This window comes from Lemur catta, chromosome 20, assembly GCF_020740605.2.
Source record: "Lemur catta isolate mLemCat1 chromosome 20, mLemCat1.pri, whole genome shotgun sequence".
Taxonomy (NCBI): domain Eukaryota; kingdom Metazoa; phylum Chordata; class Mammalia; order Primates; family Lemuridae; genus Lemur; species Lemur catta.
The window spans coordinates 18711884-18729614 of record NC_059147.1 but is presented as its reverse complement, the minus strand read 5'-3'; the positions used below and the strand labels follow the sequence as shown (position 1 = coordinate 18729614).

Genomic DNA, 17731 nt, shown 5'->3' with positions numbered 1-17731 from the left:
ATCACCTGAGCCTGGGAGTTAGAGGCTGCAGTGAGCTATGATCATGCCATTGCACTCCAGCCTGGGCAACAGAGCAAAACCTTGTCTCTTAAGAAAAAAAAAATTGCTCCAAGGTCCATTTTAAAGTATAAATCAGGTTGGGACACATCCCTCCTCAAAACCCTCCCATCAGATTCATAATAAATCTGAACTCCTCTGGCCCTCTAGGCCTCCCGGCTTACCTCTGACAACCTCCCTGCTTTGCTGGCCTTGCTGTGCTTTTAACAGGCCAGGCTGCTTTGCTCCTGAAGCCCTTTGCACTCCTGTTCTCTGTCCCGGCTCTCTGTAATTGCCTGTGTGTTTGTATTTGCCACTAGACCGTAAGCTGCCTGAGGACAGGGCTGGTGCACCCTGTCCTGTTCCACTCTGCCTCCCTGGCCCAGCGCTGGCCCCTCAGTGTCTGCCGAGTGCGGACACAAGGTCCTCCACCAGCCAGGTGGCCCAGGAGTTCTGGCCCGCATCTCTCTGTGGGCACCAGGAGTGGGGGCTGATGCCAAAGTGTGTGCCCTCCCCTGAGCTTTTTATACATGGGCTTATTCTGAATGAAGGGGGGCGATCCCAGTTAGGCTATGGGCAGCTGAGGGGTACGAAGACTTAACAGGTGGGAATGAGACGTGCGAGGGTCAGCGCTGGGTGACTTCTGGGAGTTTCGGTGCATGTCTAGGAGCCTCTGATGTTTTTTAGCTGGTCCTTGTGCCTCCATTTGCTCTCAACACAACAAGTAGAGCAGCTTAAGCTCCCGGGAACGGCCTGGACATGGGGTTCCCAAAGCAAGGGCCTTTGCCAGCTGCTCCACTTCTGGGCTCTTCCCAAACGTGTTGTTGAAACTAGGGATTTTCCTCTCCCCAGCAGGCAGTGCAGTTACCTCGGATGCCCCTGTGTTGATTTAGAATCCCAAGGAGTTAGTGACTTCCTTGATCGAGCTGCTTCCTGTGCCAGCTTCTGCCCAGCCCCCGCCTGCAGTGGCCACAGTGGGGCTGCCCTGCCAGAAACCAGGTGTCCCCAGCTGAGGCCCTTCACTCCCGCCACTGGCCCAGCCTGCAAGGGACTCTGCCTCCCAGGGCCACCTGGCTCAGGACTGGCTCTCCCCAGTTCCCCGGAAGCTGGGAGCAGGGCCGCGAGATGCTGAGTCCTCTTCCTTAGGCCCTGGGCATGGCAGAGGGCAAAGAGAGAGTCAGCAGGGACCATGACCTGGCTTCCTAGTAACAGACCATTCAGCCGAGGCTGTGCCCAGGGCAGGACCTGCCGAGTGGGCACAGTGGGACATTGGGAGAAGCACTGTGGAGCCAGTGCTGCTGGGGTCTCCGTGGATGAGAGCCTGTGGGTGGGCCTCGCTCCTGACCTCGGAAGCCAGCTCTGTGTCTCTCCTCACGGAGTGCTTTCTGTGCCCCGGCTGTCCCAAGCTCACCTCCACTCACAAGCTTGTGGCCTTCGGTAAGTTCCTTCACTTCTTTTTCACTTTTGATGCTGGGTGAGCATCGTTTTGCCACCCAGGATAACGTCCTTACTGCAATGTGCTAGTTCCGTTCCCTGCTGGCTTTGTGGTTTGGCCTGGCCTTAGAAATTTGAGCCGCCACAAGTGGAGGAGGCAGCTGGGTTTCTTGAACACAGAGCCCGAGGGACCTTCTCTGCAGCCGCTGGCAGCAGCCAGAGGAGCCTGGAAGGGCTGGAGCTTCAGCAAGGAGAGGGAGCAGGGCTGGGCTGTCGGGCCGGGGGCGGGTCAGAACCGGGGCTTGCCAGATTTGCAGAGCAGGCCATGGGGAGAGGGGAGGTGGCCTGGCTCACAGGACTCTAGTGGGTGGGGCCGGTGCTCAGGGCTCCCCTTGCAGCATGCTTTCCAGCTCTCGCTGAGGCTCCCCTGTGCTGATGTGGATTCAAGCTCCTTTCCTCAGGGCTGATGCCCAAACTGCCCCGCAGGCGGCCTCTTCTCCCTGTTCCTGCCTGCCAGGGCAGCGTGGGGCCGCGAGGTTCATTTCGTTCCTGGTGTACGGACAGATGGAGGCAGCTGCCCAGAGGACTAGTTGGTGGTGTGGTACCGAGCCTAGCAACCCCGTCTCCTGACACAGCCCCATCCTCCCCCAGCACCGGAGCTGGGAGGATTGTTCATGGCTCACCAGGCTTACCCGGCAATGCCTCCTCTGTAATCCACAGCCGAGAGAGAGGGACAGTCACAGGGACCAGGCCCAGTGCATTCTTCTTTCTGGGAGGGGCTTCCTACAGGGCCTCCTGAGCACTGTGTCAGGGAGTCAGTGTTCACGGTCCCCTGGTATCTTCTCTGGGCCGTTTTCTCTTACGTTTCACTTGAAATTAACTGCACATAGCTGGACTAGGAAATTTGTAAACTGGTACGTCCAGGGACTTGTGTGACTCTGGGAAAATTACTTTACCCTATTCCTTGTTTGCCGTCTGGCTACGAAGTGAGGACGCAGGGCTGATCTGGTCCACCAAAGCCCTGGAGTCACGCCGAGTGATGCTGTCTGTGCGAAGTGAGAGGGGAGAGCCCTTGCTTTTGTCCACCCTCTGATTAAGTGGGCGTCTCCTCTAGTGCTAGCATTGTCCCTCTGGGATGTGGGGGTGGGGCTGGAGCAGAGCCTGGGGTGCCCGTGCGACTTATCTGCACATTATTTTTCCTGTCTGCAATTTCAGGGTCGTGCTGCAGCAGCCTGGCGCCTGGCGAGCGAGGGGAACCTGCCAGGGGATTACTGTGAGCCGACGGCAAGACAGGCTGGCCTCAGGGGAGCGGGGATGGGCAGAGCAGGCACCCGACCTCAGCCAGCAACACCAGGGAGGAGGCCTGGGCCCCCGTGGGGAGCTGGGCGCACGTTCGGCTGATGAGACGGGGTTTGACGCGACACCTCGCGGAGCAGCAGCTGTTCCCAGCACCAGAGGACCCCACGCAGGAGCAGGAGCTTCGCGACCCCTGTGCACCTGCAGCTGGGGCGGTGGCCACCAGGAGAAGGGACCGGCGCCTCGGATGGGAAGCAGCAGGGCAGAACCTGACATAAGGAGGATCTTGGTCTCTATCGCAGAGTTTTCTGACACCCCCGGCACTTCCTGTTTTTCTCTTCTCAGGGTTGGGTTCTGGTTCCCCTCCTCTGGCAGAGGGGTTGGGCCATCCAAGCTGGGGATGACTCTTGCGGGGAACCCAGGCCCCCTGAAGCCCACGTGCTCTCTGCTGTGATTGGAGGACGAGGGCTTCCCCGCTGCAGGGGACGAGGGGCTGCCTCGGTGTCTGCCCATGAACCACAAGGACCCCAGCTGCTCCAGACTGGATTGTTTCAAGCCACCGAAGAGGGGGCCCCCCAGAGCCGGCAGCCAGAAATCCCAAGGGACTAGAGGGCTGGCATGGACTGACCTCCCCCTCGCCAGGGCAGTGGGAGAGGCAGAGCCTCTGTGGCCCAGCTAGTGACCGAGAGACCCGATGAAGCCCTAAGCAGGGGCCCAAGTGGCTCGGACAGGGCAGCCACTCCTGCTGACGTGCTTTCTCCTTACCTTGAAGGAGGGTGTGGGCGAGGGACCCCTGCCGCTGTCCCCTGCCGCGGCACGTGCCCCTATGCCCTTTGCACGTGGTGCTGGAATAGGCAGACTGTGCCGTGGCTGGCCCCTCAGTGGGCTGGGAAAGGAGTGGCCGCGGTGACGGCTGCCTGCCCACTGGCACCATGAAGTGCTCCCTGCGGGTGTGGTTCCTCTCTGTGGCCTTCCTGCTGGTGTTCATCATGTCTCTGCTCTTCACCTACTCGCACCACAGCATGGCCACCCTGCCCTACCTGGACTCGGGGGCCCTGGGTGGCACCCACCGGGTGAAGCTGGTGCCCGGCTATGCCGGCCTGCAGCGCCTCAGCAAGGAGGGGCTCGCAGGCAAGAGCTGCGCCTGCCGCCGCTGCATGGGTGACACGGGCACGTCCGACTGGTTTGACAGCCACTTCGACGGCAACATTTCCCCTGTCTGGACCCGAGAGAACATGGATCTTCCCCCGGATGTCCAGAGGTGGTGGATGGTGAGCGCCGTTGCCCCTCCTGCCTCCCCTTTGCCGCCCCCTGTGCAGGGATCTGTCCCTTGATTGGGAGTCACTCTTAGAGCCCCCTCTTGGATTTGGGCTGTCTTCTGGCCCCCAGAGCCATATGCTAGGATCACAGATGACTGGAGAGCAGAGCAAGCTTTGGCCGGGAAGGAGAGAGAACTAGTACTTTCTAGTGCCTGTAGGAGCCAGGCATAGACCAGAAGTGCCTACTGGACCGGGCAGGTGGCCTGGCGAGGGGACGGGCCCTCGGTGGGTAGACGCTGGGAAGTGAGGAGCACTGTCTGGGGAGGCCTGCCTTGCGCAGGAGGCAGCCCAGGCTCCGGCAGTTGTTGCTGTGCAGGGATGCGGCCCACACTGCTGCATGTGCTGACCTTGTAAGAGAACCCAGAAATCCAGATTTTTAAACGAAATATCTGAATTTGTAAACATTGGCTCAAAATAATTTGCAAACACCACAAGAGCCACTTGCTTGGTTCTTTACAATTGCTGGAAAAGACTTCTTTCCGGGCTGGGATGAGAAAGCATCGTATCCTGCCCAAGGGAGCTGAAGGCTGGGGATTCTGTGCACAGAATCCTGTCCTGTCCTCCCGCCCTTCCAGTGGGTCACCTTTCTGCTCCTTCTGATTCCTTCCACCTCACCCTGCAGCCTCTGCAGGCTGTCTGGTTGCCACGTGGGTGGGGTCCAGGGTGGGGCCAGCCACAGGCTCCCTGCGTTCCCTGCTCAGCTGTCGGGGAGCATGGGCTTGCCCTTTTCTCATTTCAGGGGCAGTGTGAGGATGAGCTCATGTGATCAGGCTTATCTGAACCACTCCGCAGAACCTGCCTTCAGCCCAGAGTGCCCAAGACTGGGGTCTGCAGGGGGTGGTTGCCAGGAGCCCCACGGGGTACCCCTTGAAGGCTGATTGGGAAGGAGCCCCTGAAGGAAGCCCTCAAAGGGTCCTGCCTCTTGCTCGGAGTCAAGGCCTTCATTTTATGGGAGAAGTCAAGGTACAGAGAGTACCCAGGGTTTGCCCTAGGTCATAGTTTCAGTGGTGGCTATATAGGGCCAGGACAGGACTCTGGGCAAAGGTGGATGCCCAGTGAACAGGCCAGGCCTCCTGCCCACAGGATGGAGCTCAGCAGCCAATATGCTTCTCCCCTGCTCCCCACAGCCACCCCCTTTTGCTGTGAACTTGGGAATTCTTGTCCCAGAGCCACGCTCCCTCTCCAGACAGATCCCCTGAGCAGCTCCTGCTCAGCCACAAACCCATGGAGTCACGGCTCCATCCACAGAGTATTTTAAAACCCCAGTTTGACATGACCAATGGGTGGCCCTTGGGCCAAGTCCAGCTCACTCAATATCTTAAAAATACTGCATTAGTTACCAACATCTAGAAATCAGGATATTTCATATGAAGTCCATATTTTCAGCTTCCCTTGAAAAATTTGAAAATTTGGCACTTCTGGGCTCACGATCGCATGTGGCAACACTCGGCTGAAGTTACCCCTTTTTGACGGGCACAGATCTCCTGTTTGCTGTGGGCCCCACCGGTCCTTCCCTCCCTGCCTGGCCCGTAGGCATTTGATTGCCGCCCCTGTTCTTCCTGGGAAGGGGGGAACCAGTTCTGTTCCAGCCATTCCAGCCCTGAAAGAATTTACACGCCTCTCTGCCCTTCCCCAGGGCTCAGGGAACAGCTCCTGTATCCCATCAGTATTGCCCTGGAAGCAGCTCTGGCCGCCCCCAGCCCTCGGGCCGAGTCCCAGGGGCGCCCCCTGCAGGCTGATGGGGAAGGAGCCCCCGGGCGAAGCTGCCCCGCTCGGCGACACAGGCCTGCAGGTCCCTGGAGAATGTGCCGCCTGGCACCTTGACCCGAGCGCCCTCCAGTGCCTCAGCAGCTCTGTGACTAGCAGAGCCCCCGCTCCCTGATCAGTGAGACTGGCACATAACCAGGGACTCTGCTGTTGAGAGAGAGGAGGGTCCTACTGCTCAGAGAGAGTCTCCGGTCCCTGACAGAGCCCTGGGTAAAGAGAGTCCCCGGTCCCTGACAGAGCCCTGGGTAAAGAGGTCTGTGTTGCACGGACACTAGAGGGCAAGGGAGGTCGGAGGCCCTCCCTGCTCACACGCCTCTGCGCTGCCTCCGCAGATGTTGCAGCCCCAGTTCAAATCACACAACACCAACGAGGTGCTGGAGAAGCTGTTCCAGATTGTCCCGGGGGAGAACCCCTACCGCGTCCGGGACCCCCACCAGTGCCGGCGCTGCGCCGTGGTGGGGAACTCGGGCAACCTGCGGGGTTCCGGCTACGGGCAGGACGTGGACGGACACAACTTCATCATGAGGTGAGCCCCTGCGGAGCCTCCAGGAGGGCTTCTGGCCTCCTTGGCCTTGTCTGGCAGGGTGTGGGTTGCCAGCTGCAGGGGTGCTGTGGGACCCTGACCCCCAGATCCTTCCGGGACAGGTTGGGTTCTCCTTTGTCCGTTGGTGGTGGATAGGGAGGCAGAATTCCAAAGCTAAACTTTGCTTGAGGCCAACACAGTTTCCAAGGCTCCGAATTCCTCTGGAAAGAGCTGAAACCAGACTCCTGGCTGATGTTTGGTGAAAGATCCCACCAGAGGCCCTTCCTACCCCTTTGGTCTCCCCAGCAGTTGGGCGGGAGCAAGGGCCCCAAACCAAACTAGCATCTTGCTTAGTAGCAATAGGTGATGTGATTCTTTCTGGTAGACTCACAGAAGACAGAGGTCTTGGGTGCAAAAGGAGCCGTTCACTGCTTGCTCTGGGCGCATTCATCCCAGAGACATCTGTGCCCAGCTGTGAGGAGAGGAGGAGGGTTGGGAGGGGTTCGGTCCAGACAGATGCAGAGCAACGCAGGCTGGGCGTGAACAGGGAGTCATGGGCTGCTCTCCGTCCTGAGCCTGTGTGTTTCAACTTCCTTTCTTGGCTGGGGACAGGAAATGCCACGGTGGGATCTTTCTACCCCGCTCCTTGGTGGAGGAAGAGCCTGAAGACTAGAGATGCTGAAAATGTCCAGTTTTCACGCGTCTCTCAGGGTGAGCACTGCAGAAAGACCAGGTTTCCCAGGAGGCGGAAGGAAGGGCTTTGTCTTAGAAACTGTTGCTGTCTCCATAGCAACACCGAGGCAGCAGTATGTCTCTGAGGCTTTCGGCATTCCTTGCAAGACCTTCCTCATGTTGGGAAATGGTGGCCAATGGGAGAGAGAGGAGGATGAACCCCATCCAGGACCCCAGAACCACCCGAGAATATCCCCGTCTGCAATGGCTAGCTCCCCAAATGGGAGGGAGGTGAGATGGGAGCTGGAGAGGGGCCTCTCTCCACCCAGAGATGGTGGCCAAGGTTGGGGATGAGGTGACCATCACTCCAGTACAGCCCTGGGGCACTTGGGAAACCCAGGAAAATGGTGTCAGGTACCTGAAGCGCCTGCCTCCCTGGCCACCTGCACCAAGAGAGCTTCATTAGGCACCTCCATGATGGTTGGGAAGCTCCAAGGTGGAGGCCCTGTTGACCCAAAGGGTTTGGCTGCTTGTGACACTTTGGTGGTACCCAGGCAGGCCAGGTGGAAGAAAGACATTTGCAGATGCTCCCTCACAGGGGCCAGGCCAGGAGATGTGGTGTTTGGGAGTGGGCCCCAGAGTCGCTTTCTGGAAGGGGTGACCCAGGTGGTGACTGGTGGTCTGCCAGTGTAGGGAGCCAGACGGCAGTGGAGGGGACTCTGCTTGCAGGCATTTCTTGGTTTGGAACCAGTGGGGAGGCTTCCCGTCCCGGAAACAAGACCTATGCAAGAGCCCTTGGGAGAGCTGAGCTGAGTTACAGTGATACAATGTCCTGAGCCACCAGTTCCCTCCTCCCCCCAGCTGCCTCCTCTTCCTCCTGTATGTCCTCTGAGCCCTGCCGACTACACAAATGGAGTTGAGCTGTTCCCGCCTCGGCTGGCCAGCAGATACATCCACAGCTTGTAGAACAGTGCCTGGGAGATAGTAAGCACCCCATAAATAGATGAATGAAAGAAAGGGACTAGGCAGCCAGACACCAAGCCCTAAACAAGAGACCACGTCCCCTCTGCCTGTGCCCCTGCCCCCAAGAGCTTCTTTGGCTGCTGGAGGCAGCCAGGGACAGATTGATTTCTAGAATGCTTCGCTCCCGAGTCCCAGAGATCCATCCTCTCTGTCCTGCTCTGCCCCCTTTCCAGGGCTCAGCTTCTCTAGAATGAATCAGAGCCTCAAAACAAAATCTTGTCCCCATTAGAGTGCCATGTTCCTTCCCTTTCCCTTGGAGACTGAAACTTTGCTGGGACCTCTCGCTCCCTTCATTGCCAGACGTTTCCAAGCTGGTGCCTGGCCAGTGGTGGGGGGCAGTGAAGGGGGCAGGCCCTGCAGCAAGAGGCGGCATGATCCTGGCTGGCAGGTCCAAGGTGAGGCGGGACTTTATGAAAGCTCGGGCTGCCAATTCAGTGGAGGAGGCAGATGGTGGGTCTTCGGAAGCCAACCTGGGGCAGCTGCAGCCCTTTGATCTGCAGGACCAGGTTGGCCTCTCCACCTGGTGAGATGAAGTTTCTTAGGTCCTCGCAGGAGTACCCCTTGACCCCAGCTCCTGCCCAGCCCGGGTCCCAGCTAACCCGAGTGTCACCAACCCAGTTCTTCCACCTCCTGCTTACCCCTTGCCATCGCCCAGGCAGCAGAGAGACATTTCCCTACCAGCTCTGAGGCCATGGCCTGATAAGGCTTCCTCTCCAGCCTGCTCTGTTCCTCACAGACCCGGGGCGACTGGCAGGAGGCAGATTCAGACTGTGGCTACCATAGGACGCCAACGCCTGAAACTAATCAGAGTTATTCATGGGTGGAAAAAGATGCTTCTTGGTTCCTCCAGAAGACAGTATCTCTGAACCCTAAGGACCAGGAGACCACAGGGGCACCTAGACAGGAGGCAGAGGGTCAGTTCATCAAAAGATGTGGATTTGGGGAGGGAGGCAGGTGCTAGATCCTGTTATGGGGACAGAGCATGCCGGAGTCTGTAGGGAAGAATCCAGGTGTCTGCTTGAACCAGACTAGAACTAAAGTGGTTAAGAACAAAGACTCAGTCTCTAGGCTTTAGGGCCTCCCACTCCAGAGCCTCCTCTAGGCCCTCAAGGGAAGGGAAAAACAGGTAGGAGACATGGTGATGTGACCGGCGGGGAGCGTCCTGGACGGCACAGCCTGTGGCCCTCCCAGTCCCCTCGCTGAGTGATGGGAGTGCGGCAGCCAGTGTGGGAGCCCCTGCAGCACAGGGAGGCCTCGCCCAGCCAGCCAGATGGTCCAGCCGCTGCAAGGACGGGGAACGTTGGTGCTGGTTGTACAGAAGTGGCACAAAAAGCTGGGAGACACACTGAAGACTTGTCACCCTCACCCCACCTTGGTGGTCATGTTTCTACCAGGCGGTCTATGTGAGACAGGAATGCCCTCATAAACAGTAGAAAAGACAGGACCGACAGGTTTGTGTTTAACAGCTGGCTCATCTTGTACGTAAGATGCTTACCAAAAAGGGGAGCTTTGATTTTTACTTATGCTGTGTTTTGCACGAATCGAAAGGAAATGGAAGCCTTCTTGGCTTGCTACACACAGGGAGATGGGAAGCCTGTGCTCACTGTCTGGAAACCAGGAGAGATGGCACATTGTGTGTCACCTGAAAGACAGCCAGGGCGGACACCCTCAGAATGCAGGGCATTCCTCTTGGCCTTGGAGTGGAAGGGCAGCCGGACTGGGAGTACAGGCACAGGCTGGGGGTAGCAGGATAGAGGCTTCCGTCCAGCCCAGGGGCCAAGGGAATGCTTAACCTTCCTATCGTGCTTTCACTGTCTTCAAGGAGAGAGGGCAGAACAGCCAGGGAAGGTGGAAGCTGTGGAAGACTGTTATGTTCTTTCTTTAAAAAAAATTATAAGCTGGGCATGGTGGCTCACACCTGTAATCCTAGCAACTTGGAAGGCTGGGGTGGAAGGGTCTCTTGAGCCCAGGAGTTGAAGACCAGCCTGGGCAATATAGCAAGACCTCATCTCAAAAAATAAATAAGTAAATATTGTAAAATTATAAAAGTAGGCTGGGCACAGTGGTACACACCTGTAGTCCTAGCTACTCAGGAGGCTGAGGTGGGAGGATCGCTTAAGCCCAAGAGTTTGACATTTGAATCCAGTCCATCCTGGGCAACATGGCAAGACCCTGTCTCTTAGAAAAAAATTATAAAAGTAATACACACTTTTGAGTGAGTTATTAAAAAAAACCCAAATAGGCTGGGCATGGTGCCTCATGCCTGTAATCCTAGCACTTTGGGAGGCCAAAGTGGGAAGATCACTTGAGGCTAGGAGTTCAAGACCAGTTTGAGCAAGAGGGAGACCCTGTCTCTAGAAAAAATAGAAAAATTCACCAGATGTGGTGGCACACACCTGTGGTCCCAGCTGCTGGGGAGGCTGAGGCAGGAGGATCGCCTGAGCCCAGGAGTCGGAGGTTGCAGTGAGCTCTGATGATGCCACTGCACTCTAGCTGGGATGACAGAGAAAGACCTTGTCTCAAAAAGAAAAACAAAACAAAACACAAACAGAAACGTATGCAATAAAAAAAGTTAACCCTCTCATCCCATTTCCTTAGAGTAACCAATTGTTAACAATTTTAATATTATTCTAGATTTTTTCTATTCATATACAAAAGTATGTTTTTGTTTCTTCCTTTTTTCCTGTTTCTGTGCTGTTATTTCCTCCTGCTGCACAGGGTAAGTACTAAAAGATATGTATTAAAAGAAATGGGACAATTAACACTTTTTTTTCCATAGAATAGCTATTTTTTTTTTTTACCAGCACATGTAAATCTACTTCATTTATTCTCATGGCCACATGGTATTCCATTATATGAATGTGCCAAAGTATATTAAACAGTTCTCTTTTTTTTTTTTTTTTTTGAGACAGTCTCACTCTGTTGCCCCAGCCAGAGCATAGTAGCACAATCTAGCTCACAGCAACCTCAAACTCCTGGGCTCAGGCCATCCTCCTGCCTCAGCCTCCCAAGTAGCTGGGACTTAAAGGCACTCACCAACCCACCCAGCCTCTATTGTTTAATAGATACTTTTACATTTTGTTTTTTAACTTTTATTTTAGAGACAGGATCTCACTCTGTCACCCAGGCTGGAGTGCAGTGTGCATTTATAGCTCACTCAAACTCCTGGCTTCAAGTGATCCTCCCACCTTGGCCTCCCAAAATGCTGGGTTTATGGGCATGAGCCACCGTGCCTGGCCTTGGTTCTACTTTTTACTGTTATAAATAACACTACATTGAATATCCTTGTACACGTCTTTGCACACCTGTGCAATTTATTTTTATAGGATTTCTAGAAGTGGAATTGCTGGGTCACAGTCTACGCCCATTTAAATTTTTGATGGATAGCACCAAATTGTCCTCTAAAAATCTTGTACCAGTTTCCATGGCAGTTGATTCTCATGTCACCCTCTCCTCCCTGCAGGATGAATCAGGCGCCAACTGTGGGCTTTGAGCAGGATGTTGGCAGCCGAACCACCCACCATTTCATGTACCCCGAGAGTGCCAAGAACCTGCCCGCCAACGTCAGCTTTGTGCTGGTGCCCTTCAAGGCCCTGGACTTGCTGTGGATCGCCAGCGCCCTGTCCACGGGGCAGATCCGATTGTGAGCCTCTTTGTTGCTGGGAGGGAATGTGGGTGACAGGATCACTTTGAGGGGAGGCTTCTGGGGACCGGATTATAGAATTCCTTTAATAGAACATTTTGGCCAAGAGGGGCTGGTGAGGAGGGAGGGCTTCAAATGGTGAGTTGGCTGAGGGTGCAGCTTGTTCCACGTCACTTCCTGCGAGGTGCCATCTGGCATCCTGACAGTGGAAAAGTGAGGAAAGGACCATCTGGTTTGGGTCTCATTTCCGGGATGTGGCTCCTGACTAGGGAACTCTGCCTTCTGAGAACTGTCTTTGGGGGCAGTGGTCCCATCACAGCCTGCAACTATAGGAAATCCAATTCACCAAGTATTTTTCTTTTAACAGCTTCATCAAGATGTAATTCACATACCGTACAATTCTCCCAGTTAAGGTGTACAATCCATTGACTTTAAGTATATTCATAGAGTTGTGTAACCATGACCACCATTGATTCTAGAACATTTTCATGTTCTAAAGATCTTCAAAGTTCTACAGATGCCCCGTACCCCTCAGCCATCACTGTGCTCCACCCACCCCCAGCCTTGGGCAACCGCCAATCTGCTCTCTGTCTCACCGAGTATTTTTGTTGTGTAGTAAAATATACAGAATTTATCATTTTGACCATTTTAAAGTGTACAGCTCAGCAGCATTAAATATATTCACATTGTTGTACGACTGTCACCACTATGTCCAGGACTTTTTATCACCCCAGATGGAAACTCTGTACACGTTAAACACTAACTCCCCATTCTTCCCTCCCCCCAACCCCTGGTAAGCTTATTCTACTTTCTGTCTCTACAGTTTGACTATTTCAGGTGCCTCATGTAAGTGGGGTCATTTCATATTTGTCATTTTGTATCTGACTTATTTCACTTAACGTAATGTCCTCGGGGTTCATCCATGTTGTAGCTTGTGTCAGAATTTCCTGGGTTTTGTTTAAGGCTGAGTAGTATTCCATTGTGTGGCTGTACCACATTTGGTTTATCCATTTATACACCAGTGGACATTTAGGTTGTTTCTACCTTTTGGCTATTGTCACCATATATTTTTTAAACACAAAAGTAGAAGTTACCGTTTCTTGACTTTAGGATGTTCGTTATCTTGTGTTTGGGAGAACTGAGCTGTATGATAGCTACTCAGAGAAGGGTGGCGGTTACAGGAGCCGTGGCTGACAGTGAGTGGAGCTGATGCCAAGCCTGGGGGGAGTGGCGAGGACAGGCAAGAACACAGGCAAGGATTTAGAAGATCAGCCAACTCATGTGGAGAGCTCACAGCAGATAGGTGGGGAAAAAAGGTTGCAGCTGGGAGGCCCCAGCGCTTGCCTAAAACATCCCTATTGTATCCTAAATGATGTGGGGAGCTATTGAAGGCTTCTGAGCAAGGGCCTGCAGTGGGAGAACAGCCTGGAAACAGATCGGTCTGGAAGCTATGAGGCCAGAGATGGGGGAAGGAGAGACACTTGTGGGTCCCACAGGGCCATCTGAGATGTTACCTTTCTGTCTGCTTACAGCACCTATGCCCCAGTGAAGTCTTTCCTTCGAGTGGACAAAGAAAAGGTAAGCTCCCCACATCAGTGGGAACAGTGTTTGCCTGAGCATGTGTGTGGTGCTGTGGCCCAGGTGTGCCCCAGTTCCTTCCCAGAACCTTCGGAGTCCCCCTCTGCTGGGATGCCTGAGCCCAGCAGTGGCCACAGGAACCAGGGAACTCGGATGCACAGGTCCTCTGGCAGGCACGGAGGAACTGGCAGGAGCTGCTCAGAGGTTGGCCTGAATCTCTGGGCTGCCAATCCCTCATGTACCTGTTACCTCTTCCCCTCCTAGGTCCAGATCTACAACCCAGCCTTCTTCAAGTACATCCACGACAGGTGGACAGAGCATCATGGGCGGTACCCTTCCACAGGGATGCTGGTGCTCTTCTTTGCCCTGCATGTGTGTGACGAGGTGGGTAGGCCCCATCCTGGAGTGGGGGGAGTAGTAGGACCCCTGAAACAGGGAATGCAGCCCTTCTCCGGTCTTAGCAGCGCCTCCAGAGGAATGTGTTTTTGTAGGCAGAAACTATGTGGCTTTGATTTCCCCCATCTCTAGGCTGTAAAGTATAGATCTGCATTTCCCAAACTGTATTACTTTCAGGATTTTACCAAATCTGAAATCACTTCATTAAAAAGTTAAATTACTGGCCAGGCATGGTGACTCAGGCCGGTAATCCTAGCAATCTGGGAAGCCGTGGCAGGAGGATGGCTTGACCCCAGAAGTTCAGGGTTGCACTGAGCTGTGATGATGACAGCACTGAGCTGTCTCAAAAAAAAAAAAAAAAAAGTTAAATTACAGAAAAAGGAAATAGAGTATTACTTTCATTAATGATATTACTTGTCAGAAAGAAAAAGTAAGTTATAACCATAAATGGACCGGGGAGAGTGGTTACCTTTCAGCTGGATGGCTGTCCCCCACAGCTCCGGGCCCGAGGCTTACCGTGTGTTAAAAATGGAGGCTGGTCATTCACAGAAGCCCATTTCACTAGCGGCCAGGGCTACTGTGCCACAAAGGGCAGTGCTCACACCCAGCACACCCACTCTTGCCAGTAAGTTCTTCACTGTACAGTACTGGGTACTCGACCAGCTTTCAGATAAAATACTCCATTTCAAAAAAAAAGAAGTCAGCAAGGGCAAGGAAGGAAGGAGAACGGGAAAGGGGACGGTGGTCTTCCCCGTGAGTATGTCCTTGCGCCAGGCCCGGGTGTCCCCTGCGTCTCCCCGCCGCTCCCGCACTCCTGGAGTTGATGAGCCAGTCAGCCTCGCAGGCAGTCGTCCTGTCGCTGTGGTCCCTTCTCCTCCCCGCCACGACCCGAGCCCTCCCGCGCCCTGTCCCCCACGGTCCCTGCAGCAGGCTGACCCTGCGCCGCCCTTCCCGCAGGTGAACGTGTACGGGTTCGGGGCCGACAGCCGGGGCAACTGGCACCACTACTGGGAGAATAACCGGTACGCGGGCGAGTTCCGGAAGACGGGCGTGCACGACGCGGACTTCGAGGCCCACATCATCGACATGCTGGCCAAGGCCAGCAAGATCGAGGTCTACCGAGGCAACTGAGCCTGGCCTCGCCGCGACCCTCCCGGCCCAGACCGTAGGCTCTGGCGCGCGTTCCCGCCCGGGACTCCAGACCAGCCCAAGGGCGCGCTGCGCCCCGCCCCGGCTGTCATCAGGCGATCAAGAGCAACTCCAGAGCACGATCTGGACCAATCATGCTGCAATCCAGCGAGCGTCTGCTGTCCCCCACCAATCACGAGACTCTGGGGGCTTCCGGGCCTGGCAACCAATCAGCGCTGCAGTCGGGCAAAGCTCGTTTTTCTCAGCCAATCATGCGACTCAAGGAGAACTTCCGGCGCTGGGCCGTCTCCTCCAATCAATGGCCTCGAGGGGCAGGCCGGCGGCCGCGCAATCCCCACTCCCTTGTGCTTTTGGATAGGATTTTATTTTACGCTTACTTTGGAGCGGAGCATGCTCCGGGCTTCGACAAAGTACTACTCTGACTCGACAGTGGGGAGTGTCCCCGTTGCTGGCTGGCCTGACTCCGCTGGGGCGCTGCGGAGGAACCCGGGAAGGCGCGGGGCGGGTGTCCCTCGGGGCCTCGGCGGGGCTTGCTGGGGGTCGAGGGGTGGCCTGAGGGGTTTCCATGGGGCGCGCCTTCTCCCCAGGAAGAAAGCTGGCGGCCTCGGCAAGCTCTCAGGCCTCCGAGAGCACTGTAGACTCCACACTTCCCTTGTCCGTCAGGCCCAGATGGGTGAGTGCAAACCCACCAAAGAAACGCAGTCGCGGTGACGCCCGCGGGCCCCTCCCCCTCCCCGCCTCGGCCACCCTATGGAATGGCCTCTGACCAGGGCGTTTCGTGTCTCACGGGAAAACTAGGGAATTGAATTCCCCCCTTGCTAGGGTGGAATTTGCCTAGGGCCCAACCCCTGAACATAGGTGTAAGAAACAGGGCAGGGGACAAGGAAGCTCTGTCACATCCAATGTAAGGTGCTTCTCACTCACGTGTGCCCTCGGCCCCTTCTGTTCACTCACAACCTTTTTAGTGTCTCTCCTTAGGCCCTGGGCCTCCTCACCAGCCTACTTGTTGCTCTGGGAAAAAGAAAAAATCAGAACTTGCCCTGGGATGGGGTGCTGCTCGCTGTTTCTCTCTCTCTCTCGCAGGCACACGCGTCTTTGGCTGGCTTTAGGGAGGGAGAGCAACACTGTGGAAAGAAGGCTGGAGGTGGGGAGCCCAGCTGCTCGCTGCATGCCCCTTCCTCCACTCGTCACCCCAAAGAGTGATGCTTGCTTAGGGGTGACTTTGCTTTGGGCTCCTAGTTTAGTTAATGTGAAGCTACCAGGTATGGCTGACCAACGATTCTTTTAAAATTCTGAGCTGGCCGTGCAAGTAGCCAGGAGCCTCGCGGGGAGGAGTAGACTTGCCCGCTGCATGCCTCCTGCCATGCGCCCCCTGCTCACCTGCCTCCTCCCTCCGACCCACCTTCTGTTTCCAGCTCAGGAAGGGCTGGGAAGCTGACCAACAGGGGTTCCAGCTAGAAGCTGCTGGCGCTACTGAACCCAGCTTAGGTCCCCAGAGGGAGCTGATGGTCGTCTCACCCTTCGAGGTTGGGGAAGTTTAGGAGGGGGAAAGGGCTTCTGTGAAGCTCCCAAACCACTAAAAGGATCCCCTTCCCACCGGTAATGACACATGCCCCCGCCCTTCTCAGTTGACACCACCAAGCAGCCTCCTGGCCGTTGGTATGGTTCCTGCAGCTGGCTGGGGGAACAGTGACCAGCAGGGCAGTTTGTTAGGGGAGGGTTGGGATGGGCAGTGGGCACCCAGAAGAATTAATATATTGAGAGCTTAGTTTGAGTCTGTTCCTTCCCAATTCCAAACGTAGGAGGAGTGAAGAATGGGGTGGACGGGGGATTTGGTAGACTGCCTCTCAGGGCTCCCCGCTCCCTCCTAGAGGGTCAAGCCACCAGCCGTTCTTGCCAGTCTCATTTCAGTGCTTCCTGAAGAGGCTGTTGTGAGTGTTTTGAAGATGAAAATCAATGCAATTATGCCAAACAGTATTGAGCAGAATAATTTATTTTTTTGTTTCTTTTTCTTCTTTTGTTTAAACCATTAATCCCCATTCTGGAAGAGGTAGGTCCCAGCATCCAGCCCAGATCTCCTTTTCTGCAATAGTTAAAAGTTTTTTATTTCCTTCCCTTTCTCTCTTTCTGAATTAAAAAGAACAACAAAACTATATAGTCTTTCGTTTGTTCTGAAATGTGCACGATCATGGGGAGAAGGCAGATCTGAGGATGGGAACCTGTGAACAATACTGGCTGAGGATGTTGGTGGGGGGGGGGGAGTGTGGGAGGCAAGACGATTCCTAGACACTGTCTTTGGAGTGTCTGAAGTCCACAAGACACATCTGAGGGACTGTGAGCATTTTGGTTATAAATAAATTGATTTTCCCTCTTCAGTTTCCTCCAAAAAAGGAATACATTGGAAAGAATTCCTGGCAGCAACCTCCTGCAGAGGCTGTCCTGTAACCACTCTGGCCTCTGAGTCTTAAGGCTTCTGCCAAGAAGTTCATGTTTCCTTGATGCCAAACAAGTCCCATGGCCGTGCCTCAAGTCTAGCAGGATGTGTGATCCTCCTCTGGGAGAGGTGCCATATTTGGGTGAGCAATATAGGATTTAAGGGCTGGGGTAGGATGGGTGGATGCCAGGGGGAGGGAAGGGAGCAATGGACTATCTTACCCATCACAGGAACAGCCGCAGGCAAGGAACTATCTTCTGTGACGTGTTGGGCAAGGTAAGAAAGCATCATTCCTTGCTAGGTAAGGTAAAGGTAAAATCCTAAACCCATATCTTAAAAAGTCAAATTACTGGTCAGGGGTGATGGCTCATGTCAATGTCTAGGTTGTGACTTTTTTGTAAGGGTAGTGAGGAGCACTGATTTCTAACTCACTCAGAAAAGAATAATTTGATTGTTTATTC

General features: G+C 54.9%; 1 protein-coding gene across 3 annotated transcripts in view; it reads left to right on the top strand.

Annotated features, from left to right (window-relative positions):
• ST3GAL2 (ST3 beta-galactoside alpha-2,3-sialyltransferase 2) overlaps positions 1-15857 on the top strand; it is a 44416-nt gene extending 28559 nt beyond the window's left edge. The window contains exons 1-8 of one of the 3 annotated variants that reach the window (XM_045533976.1): positions 1330-1473; positions 2686-4037; positions 4878-5048; positions 6185-6378; positions 11534-11713; positions 13246-13291; positions 13556-13675; positions 14645-15857. In XM_045533976.1, the coding sequence (XP_045389932.1) occupies positions 3699-4037; positions 4878-5048; positions 6185-6378; positions 11534-11713; positions 13246-13291; positions 13556-13675; positions 14645-14818 (1224 nt within the window). In that variant the 5' untranslated portion in view covers positions 1330-1473; positions 2686-3698 and the 3' untranslated portion in view covers positions 14819-15857. Of the gene's footprint in view, positions 1-1329; positions 1474-2685; positions 4038-4877; positions 5049-6184; positions 6379-11533; positions 11714-13245; positions 13292-13555; positions 13676-14644 lie in introns of those variants that run through there. The other 2 variants (XM_045533977.1, XM_045533978.1) reach the window with 2 other exon arrangements.
• Positions 15858-17731: the final 1874 nt, after the last annotated feature.